The sequence below is a fragment of the Callithrix jacchus genome, chromosome 1 (genome assembly GCF_049354715.1).
Source record: "Callithrix jacchus isolate 240 chromosome 1, calJac240_pri, whole genome shotgun sequence".
In the NCBI taxonomy this organism is placed as follows: Eukaryota; Metazoa; Chordata; class Mammalia; order Primates; family Cebidae; genus Callithrix; species Callithrix jacchus.
The window spans coordinates 121,768,126-121,788,414 of record NC_133502.1 but is presented as its reverse complement, the minus strand read 5'-3'; the positions used below and the strand labels follow the sequence as shown (position 1 = coordinate 121,788,414).

At 40.6% G+C, this 20,289-nt stretch overlaps 1 protein-coding gene across 1 annotated transcript in view; it reads left to right on the top strand.

Moving 5' to 3' along the window:
- The window catches only part of TTC39B (tetratricopeptide repeat domain 39B), a 146,459-nt gene that overhangs the window by 35,604 nt on the left and 90,566 nt on the right, over window positions 1–20,289 (top strand). The window contains 1 exon segment of the mRNA XM_017973671.4: window positions 6,075–6,109. Within this exon segment, the coding sequence (XP_017829160.2) occupies window positions 6,075–6,109 (35 nt within the window).

Genomic DNA, 20,289 nt, shown 5'->3' with positions numbered 1-20,289 from the left:
ATGAAAAATTATTCCTGACAGATGAGCTCAGGGTACATATATATTTTTTAAAATGATTTTTGCACAGTAATAAAGGTATATTTTAAATTAATTTTGACTTAGAAAAACCAATACTTTATTGAGGTTTTAATAAGGAATAATGTGACGTAGGTTTATGCATTTCTCATGATTCCTTTAACTAGCAATGTGCTGTTTATGAGAGAAATTCAGTATCTGAGGAATCCTTCCAGGTGTGTTAGTCACCGTGATAATGCTTCTGATGTCAGTCTAGTTTCATTTTGGACATCTTGATTTACAGGGGTAGATGCCACAGACATGTGTTTGTATTCCTTAGAACCCCAATACCCGTGGCTCTAATCCCTGCCTCAGTCCTGGGGCAAGTTGGGGCATCTTCTTCATGTCTCATCTCCATGGGAATCGTCCAGATGTGCCCCAAAATAATTCTTGACTTGCCAGAGTTCTCAACAGTTCTAGCACTGAGTCTGTGATATCAAACACACAACTTCATTGGTCAGTGGAATGGAATGTTGGGTGGGAAATCTCCAGTCAGGAGGGCCTGGTTCCGTGAGGGTGGGCAGGTGGTCTTCATTGAGGAGGAAGGAATCTGCAAGCCCTCTCAAACCTTGTCATCTTTGCTAAAGTGCAGTGGTTAAACGAGAGCATGGTAGCATCTGTTCTTAGGCCTGTGAAGTCATCCCGATTAGAAAGAGGGTAAAATAGAGGACAGGGCTGAGGGTGAGGAGGAGGCATGGGGAGGAGGGAAGGGGAGAGAGGAACAGGGAGTTCTAGAGAAGCGATTCAACTTCGTGGATTTACAGTAGCTGGTGTTAATTTTTGTCATGTTGCTTCCTACTTTCCTTTACTTCTTGGAGTAATATTTGCCACATATTCCTTTTCAGACCACAAAGTGAATTAAAAATCAGATGGGGAGGCCTGAAGAATTTGTAAATCTCTTTGGTCTCTTTGGAAATTAATACAGAGTATTGAAACTACTACTGTTAATAGCATATTTGTCTTCTTTACTCTTTGCTCTTTAGAGATAAAAATAATATAAACGCTTTTGTCATAATATCTCATTAAGATCCTTAAATGAACTTCAAGAACCTGCCCTGTCACTCACATGTACTTTGATGCATTTTTTCTACTCAGAATATGTCAAAGTTAACGGGTTAAGATGGAAACTGTTTGGAAAAGCCTTAGTAGGTGATGTAGCACCCATCAACTTTCCTCACTCTGTGTCAGTTCTGTGCTCAGAGTGGCAGTTTCTATGATCTGGAGGCAGAGGTAGGTTTCAGGCTGATCTCCCAGCAGGGAGCAGGCCCTGGGTGCTGGCCTTACATCTGTCGGCTCACCTAGGAAATCCTTCACCTAACAGATGAGCCCGTTTTCTAATGTGCAAAATGGAACTGCTCAAGGTAAGAACCTTCCACCTCAAGACAAGGGTGCTCAGCCAGCCAGTTAGCTAACCATGATTTGCCAAGAGTCCATGAAGTACAGAGTACTGTGCTGGGCTAGAAAATAGATTCATAAAGAGTGGAATGGCCCTTGACTCCAACTAGAGTCAAGATAGGCTTTTGGGAAACTTAGATACTGTTTTGAGGCAGTGTATGATTAGGAGCCAGGTGTGGTTCAAGGAAAACATTTGTCACACCAGACCCTAGAGTTGTAGCACTTCAAGGCTACCCCTGGCATGGGAGTGGGGCAGGCAAATGCAGCTGCCTTCAAGGAGGGAACTAAACAGCAGGACGTTCCTGTGAACACGTTATATTTGTCAGCAGTGTGAGCTCTCCTGTCTTACTTTCCTTACATCAGAAGGAGTCTGGATGCTCCTCTGACTGTGCCTGTTGTAACTGGAGAGCACATGGTGAGCCTGCCAGTTCTGGGAGCTAAGGGAAGTACCGAGGAGCACTGGGAAATTGATGGTGAGTATGAAGAAGCAAAGAGGCTTTGGTGGAAATACCTAGTCATGCTGCATGGAGAATATATGTATGTGTCTACCGAGGGCCAGGTGGGAGACTGTGGAATAGCAGCCAGTGCCAAACCTGAGGGCCCTGATAGAAATCTTACACAAGGAAAAGGAGCTCCCTGAGGCAGCAGCAGAAAAGGGATAGAATTTGAGCGGAGTGTGGGGACCTAGACAGACAGGAGGAAAAAGAAGCACGGTCTATAGGGATATGGAACAGAGGCATGAGCAGTCTCGGCCTTTTGGTGTTTTTGTCCTCCACGTGGACCCCACATCACTTTTCCCAAGGAGGCAGGAAATTGTATTTGCAGGCCCTGTATTTACAGGGAGGGAGTGGTTAGTGATATCCATTGTCCAAGTATAATTTCCCAGAATTGGAAATATGACTCTCATAAAGATATAAAATGAACATCTCAAAAATTTTATGTCATTCACCAAGTAGGAAACCAGTGAAAGGGTAAATTGATCCAAACAGTATTTGAGGAACTAGTATTTATAGGTTTAAGGAACAACGTTAAATTAAGATTGCTAGGTTATGCATAAAGGTGGGTAATACCTTAAAGCAGGGGTCCCCCGTGCCTGGGCTGTGGACTGGTGCTAGTCTGTAGCCTGTGAGGAACCGGGCTGTACAGCAGGAGGTGAGTGGCTGGTGGGTGGGCGAACATTACCACCTCAGCTCCACCTCCTGTCAGATCAGCGGTGGCATTAGACTCTCACAGGAGTGCGAACCCTACTGGGAACTGCTCATGTGAAGGATCTAGTTTGCACACTCCTTATGATAATCTAATGCCTGATGATCTGAGGTGGAACAGTTTCATCCTGAAACCATTTCCCCACTGCCCTCTCCCATCTGTGGAAAAACTGTCTTCCACGAAACCAGTCCCTGGTACCAAAAAGGTTGGGAACGCTCTCTCACAGAGCAACAAAATCATCATCTTTGAGGTAATTTTTTTCACCACTAAGAAACCTGTAAGTTTTTTAGTGGTGAAAAAGTTAACATGTAACATGTTAGTTATGTATAAGTTAACATGTAACTTCACAGTGTGCAGACTCCAGACAGCAGATGGCAAAATTAAACACAAGTATACCCTTCTAGAGGGTTCAATCATTCTTGGGAGGCTTGTAAAGCAATGCTATCACATGACATTGAGAGGATATGCCCCCTGCTTCATCTCCCACCCCCTCCCCATCCTGCCCAACTGTCTGAATTTCCAAGTTTTGGATAGTTATTATTAACATTAATGAAATGCTTTGGAATTAAACCTGAGACTGAAGCCCAGTTTCTTCAGTTACCAGCTGTGTGATAATGGGCAGGTGATTAAACTACAACTGGATTAACTTGCTGTGTGTTGGGAGGAACAAATGAGGTGGATTTTGTAAGGTTATAAGGTGCCTGGCATGTGATAGATACTCAGCAAATCTTAGTTTTTCTCTTCACCTTTCCTCTTTTTAAAATTAAGAAACTTCCACCTTTTGTCTGGCCCTTGTAGACCAAGTATGCTTTATTTAGAGAACTCTCTCCATGTGATTACTGTTTCAACAAAATGGAGAGTTTTGATATTGTTGATGTTTTTTAAAATAAAAAAGTTATTAGATACAGGGTTTCACTATATTGTCCAGGCTGAACTCCTGGGCTCAAGCCATCTCTCTACCTCAGCCTCCCGAGTAGCTGGGACTATGGGTGTACACCACCATACCTGGCTTGATATTCTTTTATTTCTTTTTCTTTTTTTTGATGGAGGGGTGGGACTACTTTTTGTTGAGATGAAAATATTAGTCTTGTCTCCTTTACATGGAGGGTTGGTTTCCCAGGTTATCCTTTGTGGAGCTCACTCAGTAAGTATTTTAGTGTCCACGTTGAGGTTTGTGAGGAGAAGAAGGCGCAGAAGGCTTTTGGGAGTGGACTGTCCATGTACCCCTTTATTGTTAAAGGTAAGTGCAGAGGGCATCAGCAGAGCTGCCAGAGGGACTGTCAGCTGGGCTTATTCATAGTGAGATTTGGGTTACTGGAGAACACATTTTCCTCCCTTCTCTGTAACTACTCACGTGATAACCTGTGCGCCAGCCCTTGATTTTACCTTCCTTACAGCGTGTGATATTAATGTAGATTAATATAGGTCAGGGTCCCAAATTCAAACTCAGTTCTGCCACTGTTTACAGTGTCGGTTCTTTGTCTTTGACATGGAGTCTCACTCTGTCGTCCAGGTTGGAGTGCAGTGGCATGATCTTGACTCACTGCAACCTCCGCCTCTTGGGTTCAAGTGATTCTTGTGCCTTAGCGTCCCCAAGTAGCTGGGGTTACAGGCATGCACCACCACACCTGGCTAATTTTTGTATTTTTAGTAGGAACAGGGTTTCACCATATTGGCCAGGCTGGTCTTGAACTTCTGACCTCAGGTGATCCACCAGCCTTGGCCTCCCAAAGTGCTGGGATTACAGGCATGAGCCACCTTGCCCAGCCTTCTTTTAATGTTTATACTTCTGTTTTTTCGGCCTCAATGCAAAATCCAGTATGGTCTAAACACCGTTCAGTCTTAATGGCCACACAAAGGAAAAGATCTCTAGCCCCCTTTCTTTATTTCTGTGCATAACTTTAAAAGAGGTGTGATATGGCAAGTCCCTTGGCAATCCAGTTTCCATTCATACATTCCATTCATACATATTCATTCATTCATGAGGTAACAACTATTTACTGAGCAAACCTTGATGTCAAGCCCTGTTTGTTGTGTGTGTGTGTGTGTGTGTGTGTGTGTAAGAGCCTGCTCTGATGAAGACAGAGGGTAACCAAGTAAACAAGGAAGATCGTTAGAGATTATGATAAGTGCTATGAATGAAACAAAGAGATGATAAGGAACTGTAAGCTGCTATTCTTAGTAATTTTAATTAGGGTGATCAGAGATGGTCTTCTTGAGGAGGTAGATTTCTAAGCTGAAAACCAAAGGATGATAAGGAGTCAGCCATGGGAATAATTGAGCAAAGGACATTGTAAGAAAGGGGACAGTGCAGAGAGCTGTGGGATGTTTGACTTGTCCAAGGAACAGAAAGACAGATCTGTGGCTGGAGTGGAGTGAGTAAGGGGAAGATGGGCGAGGATGTGGTCAGAGGCTGGCGGGGCTGTTTTAGGGCTCTCTAGACAGGGAGAATGAGTTTGGGATTTTTCTAAGGGCAATGGAAAGCTCTCAAAGAGGTCTAGAAAACTGGAATGGTGTATGCTTATTTGAAGACAAGAAGTAAAAGAATGATATGGTTGCCATGTAAAGAATTGAATGGAGGGAGTCAAGCACAGGAGTAGGGACAACAGTGAGGTGACCCTTGTGGAGTCCCCAGGGTTCGGGCTATGGCGAGAGTGGTAGGGATATTGGAGAAGGATGCTTGGAAGAGTAGGCTGGGTTATGGTGGCCCCCAGATACTGGGATGAGGCGCTTAGGGTTGATTTTTGCAGCTATGAGGAAGCTGTTGTGTATGTGTGAGTTTTTGAGTGAGTGCATGTGTGTTTGTGCATGTGACTGTGAGATTGTGTGTGAGACACTGTGTCTGAATGTGGAGTGCGTGTGTGGACTTCTGAGTGCGTACAAGTGTGTGTGTGTGTGTTTCTCTCCTGTTGCAGCTGTGATCAGGCCAGTGTGGCATGAAGCAAAGGGCTGTTCTGTGTGGCACTGAGTAAACTGGGGAAAGGCTGGTGACAGAGAGACAAGCTGAGAGGGTGGTGCAATGAGATGTGAAATGAAGGCCCAGAGGATGCTCACTTGGCTAGCCATGGAGAAAGAAACGTCTGCATTGGGCAAGTCCTGTTATTTATTGTACTCTATGATTGGGATGAATGAGCTCTAGGAAATGAAAGGTAACTTTGTAAAAGATGTCATATTCTCTGTAAATTAGCCCAGTTTCATCACTTGCTGAGTAGTTTACCGGTATTACTTAAAAAAAAATTAAACCTCATTGAAATTCATGTGCTTGATTTCTGTAAACAGAATTCCATGAACATTATGTTGATTGATTCTACTGTCTGCTGTACCTTCCCATCAGGACCACCCTTCCCGTTGTGTGTATTCACTTTCTCTTCTCCATTTAGAATTCTTGAGAAACTCATTGTATTTTTTGTTTCCCCCAGGACATTTTTGAAGATGCCTTGGAAACCATCTCAATGTAAGTAATAACATAATAATAACATAATAGAAAGTATGTAGTAAAGAAAAATGATAGTTGTCTTACATGAAAAGTACATATTTCATTCTCATTTTTTTTCTTTGAGATGGAGTTTTGCTCTTGTTGCCTAGGCTGGAGTGCATGGCACAATCTCAGCTCACTGCAACCTCCGCCTCCCTGCTTCAAGTGATTCTTCTGCCTCAGCTTCCCAAGTAGCTGGGATTACAGGCACCTGCCATACCCGGCTAATTTATGTATTTTTAGTAGAGACAGAGTTTCGCCATGTTGGCCAGGCTGGTCTCAAACTCCTGACCTCAGGTGATCCACCTGCCTCAGCCTCCCAGTGTGCTGGGATTATAAGTGTGAGCTACTGCACCTGGCTCATTCTCATTTTTTGGAGAGTACTGCAGTGGCTACTTTCAGAAAAAAAATCACTTTTCTATAATTAAAGAGGGCTGTGATTACGTTTAAGAAAACATCTTATCTAATAATACTCTCAAATAGGTTTCTGAGTATGATTTCTTGTAACAAAATTTCCCAACAAATTATTTGTTTATAGCTAACTCTCTTAATACTTGTTCATATTTATATCATTAGTCTCATTTTGTAGACTTTCGTGTTTAGTTTGCACTTAATTTTATTAAAAGCATTCACTGTAAGCCTATATAGTTTTTGCAATAATTGTAAATGACTAAATCATATTAGATGAAATGGAATATTACAATTTACTTACCTGCTTCTCCATTGTTAGACATTTAGCATGTCACTGGCTTAAAAACATAAAACTAAGTTTTTACATGTGTATAGCTTTGTCACATTTTGAATTATTTCCAAAGGTTATCATTACAAATGTAGGATTACTGAATTAAAAGAGATAAATATGTTTATTGTTCTGTATATGCCTCTAATTGCCTTTCTTTATTAATAAACTTCAGTGAGTATAACAAAAGACAACAGCCTGGGTGGTCTAACCAACAACAATTTATTTTCTCACCATTTTGGAGGCTAGAAGTCTGAGATAAGGGTTCCAGCATGGTTGGGGTTCTGGGGGGAGCTCTCCTCTTGGCTTATAGACTGCCTCCTTCTTGAGATGTCTTTACATGGTCGAGAGAGTGAGAGCGAAAGCTCTCTGATGTCCTTTCTTATAAGGGTGTTAATCCCATCCTGAGGACCCCACTCTCCTGAACTCATTTAAATCTGATTGTCTCGCAAAGGCCCCATCTTTAAACTCCATCACATTGGGAGTTTGAGCTTTAACATGTGCATGTACAGGTGGGAGCTGGGAGTACAGTTTGTTTTACAGTACTTCCACAAGAGTATTATCAATTTACTTGGCTACCAATGCTGTGTTAAGTAAAGTGGTTTGAACTATCGCATTATCATCACTGGGTATTATTTGAAAAACAGTTTTGTATCCAGGCATGGTGGCTCACACGTTAATCCCAGTGCTTTGGGAGACTGAGGCGGGTGGATCATGAGGTCAAGAGATCGAGACCATCCTGACCAACATGTTGAAACCCGTCTCTACTAAAAATACAAAAATTAGCTGGGAATGGTTGCGCACGCCTGTAGTCCCACCTATTTGGGAAGTTGAGGCAGGAGAATCACTTGAATCCAGGAGGCAGAGGTTGCAGTGGGCTGAGATCGCGCCACTGCATTCCAGCCTGGCAACAGAGTGAGACCCTGTCTCAAAAAAAAAGTACTTTAAAAAAAGAAAAGAAAAAGAAAAACAGTTTTGCAACTTAAATGATACCTGTTTTAGTATTTTAAAAAATTATTTAAAAAGTGCATTGCATCTTTTGTATGACTTCTAGTTTTCGTCTCATAGCTTTTCTCTGAATGTTTCTCTTGGCATACTTATGGACTTTAAATTATATATACACTAATCTTTTGTTATGTTTCATATAGATACTTTCCCCAGACCACAATTTTTCTTTATGTTAGAGTTATACATTTTTATTTTGTCCAAAAGTTTAATGTTTATATGATTTTTTAAAAAAAAGTAATTGTGATTGGGATTAACCGATTAGTCAGGAGCAGTTTCAGTCCTACAGAATTATTGAGGAGGTAGTAGAGAGTGTTCCTGGGTACTGCACACCTGGTTTTCCCTATTATTAATATTCTAAGTTAGCATGGCACATTTGTCACAATTCATGATCCAATATGGCTACATTATTGTTAACTACAGTTCATACGTTATCCAGATTTATTTAGTTTTTCTGTCTCCGTAGAGTCCTCTTGGCTGTGACAGTCTCTCAGACCCTCCTTGTTTTTGGTGACCTTGATAGTTTTGATGAGTACTATCTGTTACTTTGTAGAATGGCCCTCGGTTGAGATTGGTCTGTTTTTCCCCCCTCATGATTTGACTGTGGTCATGTGTTTTTGGGTGGAAGACCTCAGATGGAAAGGGCCATGCTTGTCACATCATAGCAAAGGTCTACTATATCAGTGTGACTTAGCACTACCGATGTTGAACGTGGTCACGTGGCACAAGGTAGCATTTGTTGGGTTTTTCCACTGTAAAGTTACCCTTCTCCCCCTCCCTTTTCGTACAGTACTCGTTGGAAGATAGCTGTTTATGTGATTTTTTAAAAAAATCACTTTTATGTTGGGCAAGTTATTGCCATTATTATTCAACCCTCCTCCTCCCTGGGTGTTAGCAGGAACTGAGCTTGGGCTGTAGTAGGAGACCATAGTCCAGGGGATGGAAAAGGACTGGGCCATGGGGCTGGAGATTGGAGTTGACCAGAGGAGACACTGCTTTTCCCATTGAGAGCTAGCATGCCACACACACCACAGAGGGGTGCAGGCCTCACAGAGGAGGACAGGTCTCACTGACCAATGGGACTAGTATGACCCATGAAGAGTGCACACTGACGCCTGTGCTTCTCTGAGCTCTCAATGGCTTTAGTAGGCTGGTAGTGGCTTTACCTTTGGGATGTCATGAAGGCATTGCAAATAGTTTTTAACATCTATTAGTTTTTTAAAAATCAAATCACAGAAATAAACAAAAGCCCTGAATTCAACCCAGATGAAGTTAATTTAGATTCCTATCTCACACCAGCCCTAAAATTGCTAGCCCATTATTCCAACTCCATTTGCTAGGTCCATGCGGGAAGGAATTTATATATGATACCTCCTTTATCAAATAAGTTCATTAAAATAACAACACTGTTTTTGGACTTTCCATTCAGTTCCTTTGATCTAGGATGCCTGTGTTTGCACGAAAACAACTCTTTCGTTCAACCGCATTAGATGGTTTAATATTAACATTATCTGGTTCTCAGAACATCATCCAAAAATGACTCCTGTAATGGAGATGCTTTTGATTAGTGACTATCAGAAACTCCTTTGTGTACTTTTGTTTTTGTTTTAAAGTATTTTATTGTGTATATATAACGTATACAACATGATGTTATAAGATAGTAAAATTGTTACTAGAGAAGAACAAATGAAGATATGTATCATCTCACATAGTTATCCATTTTTTTTTCTTATATGGCAACAAGTAGCTATAACTTATCAAAAATCTTGAATACAGTGTACTATTTATTAACTATAGTCCTCTTGTTGTACATTAGATTTTTTTAGCTTGTTCATCCTACATATTTGCTAGAGAACCTCCTTCATGTACTTTTAAAGTGGGGAATTCGAGAAGCATTGTGTGTGTTGGTGTCTTTTGTTTTACTGTCAGCTGTGTTATAGTTTTTCTCATCCTGAAGACTGTGGCCCATTAACACTGCCTCAGTTTCTAACAATCACACATTCTCCCTTCATTGTCTCTGGAACTTTTCTGTGGCTGTGTTTACCTGCCAGCAGTTTCTTTCTCTTTTCTAATTTTAACTTCCCTGTCTCGCTCAGTGTAAGAAATCCAGAGGTTTACCCATTTTATAATTCATCTTGCTCTTTTCGGTTCCTGCTGTGGAGTATTTCTCGTGTCCTTTAGACTATCACTCCAATGTCTGTGTTTCCTTTTCAGTGCTGCTGAAATGTTCCACTCCTCTCGTCTTGGTCACAGCAACACATTATGGGAACCCTTCTCCCATAGAGAGAAATGGAGCCCAAAGCCAGAAGGGGTAGCCAGATTAGATGCTGGAGTCTATACTCGAAGAATCTTGTAGCAGAGGCCTCCATTCAGAGTCTACAGTTGATTTTGATCTGATTTTATTTTATTTGCTTAATTAATATTATTTTTGAGATGGAGTCTCGCTCTGTTGCCCAGGCTGGAGTACAATGGCATGATGCTGGCTCACTGCAACCTCTACTTCCCGGGTTCAAGCGATTCTCCTGCCTCAGTCTCCCAAGTAGCTGGGATTACAGGTGTCCGCCACCATGCCTAATTTTTGTATTTTTAGTAGAGATGGGATTTTGCCATATTGGCCAGGCTGGTCTTGAACTCCTGACCTCATGATCCGCCTGCCATGGACTCCCAAAATGCTAGGATTATAGGCGTGAGCCACTGCACTCGGCCGTATTTATTTTTTAAGACTCAGTCTCACAGTTATCCACCAGGCTGGAATGCAGTGGCACAATCTTGGCTCACTGCAACCTCTGCCTCTGGGGTTCAAGCGATTCTCCTGCCTCAGCCTCCCAAGTAGCTGGGATTATAGGTATCTGCCACCACACCCAGCTAATTTTTGTGTTTTTAGTAGAGATGGAGTTATACTATGTTGGCCAGGCTGGTCTAGAACTCCTGACCTTAGGTGGTCCACCCACCTTGGCCTCCCAAAGTGCTGGGATTACACGCATGAGCCAGTGCACCTGGCTGATTTTGATCAGATTTTAATAAACTTTGCCTTTTGGTCTTGTGCATACTTTTGCCTTACAGTGTTCTGAGAGGTATTGTGAGGGGTAGTTTTGTTGGAGTTCTGGGGCTCAGGGGAGCCCTCAGCATCCCTGAGAGGATGTTTCTTCAGGTTCTTGGTCTAGCACTCTCTCAAGAATGGGAGAGGAGACCACGGGCACTCGTAAAGTAAATACTGGAACCTAAACAGTTTGCAGAAAGTGATTTATTTAGATAGAGAAAGAGAAAAAGGAGAGGAAGAGAGAAAGCTTCCACACTGGGTGGAAGAGGACCCCAGAGGGGAAATCCAGGAGAGAGAAAGACAACTTCCACGAGAGACTTTGTGGAAGGGGATCCAAACATGGAGTTCAAAGGGGTGACGAAGAAGGGGACTTTTAACCTGGGAGGAACCCAGGAACCTTCTCTAAGTCCCCAGGCCAATGAAAGGAGTTCCTTAGAACTTCCTCTGGAGTGATTGACTTTTGACCCTTGCCCCTGCCCGCAAAAATGAAAACAGAGGCCATTAAATCTCCTGGTTGGAGAGGCATGGCAGAGGGACATGGCGCTGGGAAGTTCTTATCCTTAAAACTACGCCCCCTTGTGGATGCAGAAAGAGAACACATTCCCTCATTTTCTGAAGTGGAGCTTGTTGGTGATGACAAAAATGGCAGTGAGAGAACAAAGAAAATATTACACACAACCATAATACCCCAAAGCACAGCAGTGTGGTTTCATTTTGCCTTCGTGCACACAACTACATGTACCTTCTTGGGGAGTTGGGACCACAGACATCACAGTCAGAGTTGAACTCTAGTCCCAGTTTGCCATTTACTGGCCGGGAGGCCTGGGACCAATTTCTCTGAGCTTGTTTTTTCCTCATAGATTTATTAAGAGGATTAAATGAAATTTAAGTTAAATATGGTAGTGGGAGCAAAGCACGTAGTAGGTACTCAGTGAATCTCGGTACTTTTCTGCTCTCCCTTGTAAGAGTCTGGGTTCCCCAGAAAAGTAGAACTAATAGGAGAGATTTATGTCTATATGTGAAGAGATTTGCTGTAAGGAATTGGCTCCTGTGATTATGGAGGCTGAGAAGTCCCCAGTTCCGCCTCAGCAAGCTGGAGACACAGGAGTCCAATTCGGAGGCCTCTGATTATAAATACACGTTCATTGTAAAAAATTTCTTCAGTTGTTTTTATGTGAACTTTTTGTTTGTCCTAATTTCAGAGTTTGTCAATATTTCTCTCATTTCCTCTTAAATTTGTGATGCAGTAACATTCCCCTTGTGAATTCTGCAAAATTTACTAGAGCTCTTTTTCCTTACACTTATTGAACTACATTTTAATCTTATGTTTCTAGTGCAGAGAGCAAATGCTTCAATCTCTCTGTATCAAGATGCAGTCCTCTTGCCAACCTGATGATTAATTTCTTGTAGGTAAAATTTTCTCTTGAATGCCTAATGAAAGGATTCACACTGAAAGATGAAGGAGGCCTTAAATTGTTTCCACAAAGGCAATTGTTTCTTATTTTTCTTCTTCTGCCTAATGGATTTACCACTCCCAACAAAGATTTTTCCTACCTCTGGATCTTTGTGGTAACAATTGTGTTATTTTAACTATTTTGAGAAATTGCTAGTTTTGTAAACTGGTAGGTCATATAAGAATCTCCACAATTGGCCGAGCATGGCCGCTTATGCCTGTAATCCCAGCGCTTTGGGAGGTCGAGTCAGGTGGATCACGAGGTCAGTATCCATTTGACCAATATGGTGAAACCCTGTCTCTACTAAAAATATAAAAATTAGCTGGGCGTGGTAGCATGTACCTGTAATCCCAGCTACTCAGGAAGCTGAGGCAGGAGAATTACTTGAACCTGGGAGGTAGAGTAGAGGTTATAATGAGCTGAGATTGAGCCACTGCATTCCAGCCTGGGTGACAGAGTGAGACTCCATCTCAAAAAAAAAAAAAAAAAAAAAAAAATCTCCATTTAGAATTGAAGGAAAAATTAGAGATATATATAAAAAAAAAAGTTAGTGGTACATTGAACATGTTCTTTTTAAAAATTAAAATAGGCCAGGCGTGGTAGTTCACACCTGTGATCCCAGCACTTTGGGAGGCTGAGGTGGGCGGATCACCTGAGGTCAGGAGTTCAAGACCAACCTGGCCAACATGGCAAAACTCCATCTCAACTAAAAATACAAAAATTAGCTTGGCTTTATGGTGCACACCTGTAATCAATCCCAGCTACTTGGGAGGCTAAGGCAGAAGAATCGCTTAAACCCAGGAGACAGAGGTTGCAGTGAGCTGAGTTCTTGCCACTGCACTCCACCCTGGGTGACAGAGTGAGACTCTGTCTCAAAAAAACAAAAGAAGATTAAAAAAAAATTAAAACAGTTTGTGAACTTTATGACCTGTTTGGCATAAATAGGAGAACTCTTAAGGAGGAATTGTAAATTAGACCCATCACATGATATAGAGAAATTTGTCACAAATAATATGCAGTTCCAGATTAGCGGTGGTCTCTTGCTTCCTGATTAACAGGTCCATGCTGGTTTGCACTTCTAGTGCTCTGATGATCGAGTGTCCTCTTTTCTCAGTGTTAGTGTCCAGTTGCCATCTTTGACAATGTAATGGTGGGTGTAATAAATATGTTGATAATTTAACTGTGACATGGCATGTGAAGAGTAAATATAGTGTTTTGGGAACTCCAAAAGTAAGCTGTCTTTTGGTTGGGAGATGGGGCTGCTAGCATTTGCTTTGGATTTTGAGGGGTGGGTGGCATTTCAGTTGGTGAAGCCAATGCAGAGGCTCAGAGGTAGGGACATGCCAGGTGAACAGCTCTGAGGACAGTGGCCAGAGCACAGAGCAGTTGGTTTGAAACACCATTGGGGCCCTGGACAAATGAAGTTGGGTCATGGAGGACTCCTGGCTTTGTCTAGTGGGGAGAGTGGACTAACACAGTCATAGTGATTTGGTGTTTTTTGGTTTTATTTCATTTTTGTTTTTTTGACAGGATCTCACTCTCTCTCTCAGGCTAGAGTGCAGTGGAGCATTCTCAACTCACTGCCACCCCAAATTCCTGGGTTCAAGCGCTCCTCCAACCTCAGCCTCCCAAATAGCTGGGACTACAGGCAGGTGCCATCACACCTGGCTAATTTTATTTTTTGTAGAGATAGGGTCTCCCTATGTTGCCCAGGCTGGTCCTTAACTCTTGGACTCAATTGATCCTCCCATCTTGGCCCTCCCAAAGTGTTGGGATTACAGATGTGAGTCACTATACCTGGCTGGGGGTGTTTTTGATTAACCTCTTTCTTATAAAAACCGCAGGGGGCAATGGGGCAAATATCTAACCAGGAGGCCTGGTCAGGCACTGATAAATTAAGGTTTTCTTTTCATGGTAGTTTAGAGAAGTCAGGGAAGACAGATCAAACATGTGCAAAGACTGTTAGAACAGATGCAGGTTTGACATATTCTCAGCAGTGGTCTTTCATATTCCAGAGTATCTTATGAAAATTTTGAATTTATCCTTACATAGAAATCCATATATGTTCAATGGAGTCCCAAGGTGGTGTGAATACAATGGGAATGAACATGTTTATTTTCAAGAACTGCTCTGAATTTGTACTTACCTGTAGAAGGTGAAATAGGCAGGTATTTTTAGCCAGGTAATTAGAAGCTTACAATGGAAATAAAAAAATTTTGATCACTTCTTGGCCTTTTGTCTAAGATCAAGTGTGATATAAAAATATTTTGATTGTAACATTTCTAACAAAGTTTTTCCTTCTCCACATCGTCTCTTTTGAACTATAAATTGTAGATTAGAGTGAGGTAAGGCTTTTAGAGCCATTTTTTTCTCCTCATTAGGTTAGATCAATTGGTGATACAATAGTTTTGTCTGTTTTAATTAAGGGTGAATACTGGTGAATGATAGTGGAAAACATCTGATATTTTTCTTCAGAGTGGTTAAATTGTAAATAGTAACTACAGGCAGAGTTAGATTTGTTTTCATTTTTCTCTGCTTTTTTTTGGCCCCTGTTTTCCCCTGTAGGTAATGTTAAGTGTTACTCAGGTCTGGAAAGGGAGTTTTTGTCCTCTCTTAATTTGATTTTCTTAACCAAGTTGATGGTTATTTTATTGGCCTTAAGATACTGTAGGTATTGTTATCTTATATATTCCTAAGAAAGGAAGAAAACACAATGAGGAGTTTTCTAGGAGACCTTGCATAAAGAAAAGGAAAAATAAAATCCTCATGCAGAAAGGTACAGTAAGGAAATGTGTGTGTTTCAACCTTGGTATTAGGTAGGGAGGGAAAAAAAAAACCCTTTAATGAGATTCTTCACCCAGATAATTTTTTAAAACAGCACTATTACAATATTAATTTATATCTCCTATATATTCCAATTTAAATGTACAATTTAATGCATTTTAATATATTTACAGAATTATACAACCATCACCACAATCTAACTTCAAAACATTTTTATCATCTGAAAAAGAGATCTGTGCCCTTTTATAGCATTCTCTATTCCCGCCCTTAGCTGGGGCATCCACTAATCTAATTTCTGTCACCTTTAGATAGTGCAACCACTAATTTAATTTTTGTAGATATTTTATGTAAATATAATAATCTAATAATATTTATATAAATAGAATAATCGTAATCTAATGTGTAGACACAAAAGTATTATTTTATTAATAATCTAATGTGTAGACACAAAATGTAGAATGTGTTAGTACAGATAGATACTCCTCGACTCCTGTTGCGGTTACATCCTGATAACTTCATCATAAATGAAAAATATAGCAAGTGTGGCCGGGTGTGGTGGCTCACGCCTGTAATCCCAGCACTTTGGGAGGCCGAGGCGGGTGGATCACGAGGTCAAGAGATCGAGACCATCCTGGTCAAGAAGGTGAAACCCCGTCTCTACTAAAAATACAAAAACAATTAGCTGGGCATGGTGGTGAGTGCCTGTAATCCCAGCTACTCAGGAGGCTGAGGCAGGAGAATTGCTTGAACCCAGAAGGCGGAGGTTGCGGTGAGCCGAGATTGCGCCATTGCACTCCAGTCTGGGTAACAAGAGCGAAACTCCGTCTTAAAAAAAAAAAAAAAATATATATATATATATATATATATATGTAGTATATGTGTATCCATATATATTATATTATATGTAATATAATAGGATGTACTATATATATGCTGTGTATATATATATACACTGTATAGTATATATATAGTATATATATACACTGTATAGTATATATATAGTATGTATATATACTGTATAGTATATATATAGTATATATATATTTATATAGTAAGTGAAAATGCATTTGATACCCTCACAAACCCATCATAATGTTGAAAAATTCTAAGTTGAACCATCCTAAGTCGGGGACCATCTGCACTTCATTCCTTTTTATGGCTGAATAATATTCATTTGTATAAATAATCACATTTTATATATATCTGTTCATCAGTTGATGGGCATTTGAATCATTTCCAATTTTTGGCTATTGTGAATAATGCTGCTATAACAATTGTGTACAGTCTTTGTATGAACGTGTTTTAAATTATCTGTCATACAGACATAGAAGAGGAATTGGTGGGTTGTATGGTGAACCTGTGTTCAATGTTTTAATGCTCTTTAGAATTTGAATCCTAAGCTAGTTTAGAGTCTGGATATATATAAATGGTGTGACCCCCAACAACTTCAAGCAGGTTATTTAAGTTTAAGTGGATCAGGTTGGTGGTGTCCTCGGGTAATTGGCAGAGGCAAATGCAGATCCTCTTCCTAAGAACTTAACTTTGATTTAGGGTAGTCAAAGCTGCTGTCAGTTTTAAGATGTATCTTGGGCTTAAGGATATTTCATGATGAAAAATCGTATGTCATAGATCAATGATATAGTAAATGGAAATAAAAGTTCTTTAAAAAGCTCAAGGTAAACAGCATTCCTGGTATTTTTTCCTTGTTTTTGTTACTATTTGGTTTGTTTCTCTTTGTATTTTCTTTTGTGCTATCAGATCTACCGTTACGACCTGCTGTTGTGTCTAGACCTGTCACTGTGAAGTTCTTCATGTAAGTTCATAGCGGGACGGAGAATGTGTGGTGTACATGTTCTAAGATATAGCTCCTATAAATGCTTCTTTTCACTACAAAGAGTGACAAGATTTCATAACTCTAAGGAAAGCCTCTGAAGAATAGCTCCTCAGGAAGACATGGGTCCAATTATCTCATCTTACCAAGGAAGGGCCAGCAGAGATGAAAGGCTGAGTTGTGGTCGGGGTGTTACTGGTGGCAAAGTGAATGACCTTTGAACCCCTGTAGTGATTGTGGTTGCCTTTCTGCAGGCTCAGTATCCTCTCTGACCCTCTCAGCCCTGGTAGCGATGCTCAGCTTTGTCTGAAAGCCAGGACTTTGCTCTTACACTGAGTTTCTTGCCTCTTCCGTAAGGAACAGTCTTGACATGGCTGCTGCTCTGTGCTGCTGTCTTGGGCTATTTTGGTAGTTGTAATGGGAAAGAGGTCCAATCATTGCTTCTTTGATCACTCACTAGGATGTTTCACAAACACATTAATTTTTATGTCCCAAACTGAACTCTTGGTATTCACCCGCTTTGTTTATCTGAAATCTTTTCCTTTTCTGTAAATGTCCCCACCCACCATCCACCCATTTGTTCAAGTGAGAAACTTGGGAGACATCCTTGATTCCTTTCTTTTCTTTTAATTTCCACATTACCAAGTCTGATGATTTCTACCTCCAAAATATATTTCCCATCTGTTCACTTTTCTCTCTCTCCACTCTGTTACATTAGCTTAAGTGACTATATGATTTTACTTGGACTACTTTAAGAGCGAGCTAATGGCTAATGTGTGTTCCTGCTTCTTTTGTTCTCTCCCTCCACTTTTCCAACTGTACCCCACTTATTCTCCATACAGCAGCCCAAGTTATCTTATTTTTAAAAAGAATTTTAGGCTGGGCACAGTGGTTCATGCCTGTAATCCCGGCACTTTGGGAGGCAGATGCAAGTAGATTGCTTGAGCCCAGAAGTTTGAGACCAGCCTGAGCAACATGGCAAAACCCTTTCTCTACAAAAAATACAAAAAATTATCCAGGTGTGATGACACATGCCTATAGTTCCAGCTACTTGGGAGGCTGAGATGAGAGGATCATCTGAGACTCAGAAGTCAAGGCTGTGGTGAGCTGTGATCACTCCACTGCACTCCAGCCTGGGTGATAGAATAAAACCCTGTCTTAAAAAAAAAAGGAATTTTAACATGAACAATTTTGAACATCTACAGAAAGTAAAGAGGATTGTAAACCAAACCTTATATACCAATTGCTTAGTTCTATAGTTGTCAGCTCAAGGCCAATCTTATTTTATCCATATCCCACCTCCAGATTATTGGTAATCAAATCCTAGATATGGTAATTTATTTCTACCTCTAAATATATTAAAATATATTTCCTGCAAACAAAGACAGTCTCTTTCATAACTACCATTCAGATACCAAGATCAGGAAATTAGCATTGATATAGAGCTATAATTTAATTTAATCTATATGCTTTATGTGACATTATTTTATCTGTATTTTAGCTTGCAAAGGTCACTTTTTAAAGGTATCACAAGACTGTTATTGCACCTAAAACGTAGTACTATTCCTCCGATAACTTGTCAGTGTTCAAGTTTCTCCGGCTGTCTCATTTATTTTTTGACAGTATGTTCGTGTGAATCAGGGTAAGAGTGACCCTTTTAGATATTAAATGGGATGACATCACTTCCTTGCTTAAAAATCCATCCGTGAGTTTACATGTCTGTAAAGTTGAAGGCCCAGTCTACCTTTGTTCATAAGGCTTCAGGTATGGTTGGGCTCCCATATACTGCTTCAGCCTCATCAAGGGCAGCTCTTGCCGTCATTTGTGACCCTCCAGCCACAAGCCTTATCCATTGTTTTGTCTGAGTAAACCCTCTGCTCCTCCGGGTTTCAGCATATTTGCTCTCTCTTTTGTGGACTTCTTGCTGGCCATCCTCCACTCTCGGCTGGTGTATCCTCCCACTTTCTCAATGACTCCACCAAAATAATTACCCTTCCCCCATTTCTCTGTCTTGGCATCTTGTTTGTGTGTGTCACTCCATTTCTCATTTTGCAGTTAATTGCTACTTGTTTTTTGATCATCTGTTTTTTTGAGCTCTAAGTTCTATAACGATGGGTCTGATCTACTTTGCTTGTCATGGTGTACTGGGCACCTAGGCACCATGCTTGTCACATAGTAGATGCTCAGTATATATTTGTTGAAAAAGAATGTGTGAAATTAATATACTATCTTAGTCCATTTGGGCTGCTGTAACAAAATCCATTAGACTGGGTAATTTATAAAAGATGGAAATTTATTTCCTCACAATTCCGTAGGCAGATTAATCTTTAATCTTCCGTCCAAGATTAAAATGGCAGCAGATTCAGTGTCTGGTGAGGACCTACTCCTCATAGATGGTGACTTCTTTGTTTTCTTACATGACAAAAGGAGGCAAAAAAGAGTGGAGAGAGTTAAAAAAAAAAAAAGGAAGAAGGAAAAAGGGGCAAAGAGACTCCCTCAAACCTTTCTCAGGTCTTTTTGTTAGGGCACTAATCCCATTTACAAGGGTGAAACCCTTATGACCTAATCACCTCCCAAAGTCCCCACCTCTTAATACCATCACCTTGGAGTTAGGTTTTGACATAAACTTTGGAAGGACACAAACATTAGACCCTAGCATGTACTGTTAAGACGATATAGATGGATCCTGAGAGTAGACTGCTAGGATTTGCAGTACATTAAAGAAAAAAAAAATCTAGCCATCACTGAGTTCTGAATGAGGATAGGGCACAATGATAATTGCTGTGATTATTCAAATGGTTAATTAATGGATCTTTTGGAATGAGCATTTAAAAAAAGGATTGTGGCTGATTGTGTTCATAAACTCAAATGCATGCATGAATGAAGTCCAAATGTTTGGGCATAGTAAACACTATCCATAATTGTTGGTGTCTGTATTGCTATTTTTCTGTGATGGGCCGACCCACTTTTCACTTGAAGTTTGTATAAATGAGCCATCAGAATCTTAAAGGATACAATGAGCTCATCGCCTTTTGTTAACTTTTTACTCTCTTTTATCTGACATCTTTTTTTTTTCTGATTCCTTCATCCATTCCCTTTTCATCTGCCTCATGATAAAAACAGGAATCTAAGGTGACTAATAAAACACCCAAAAGCAGGCACTTGGGAGCTTTGTCTTTTGAAATGTGCCAAACTTCTTCATTGTTTGTGTTCTGAAAATTCATCAGTCTCTCTGGTTCCCTTTCTTTTTCCTTCTTTCCTCTTTCCCCCTTTTGTCTCTGGTCGTAGAACATTATTCTAAGACCA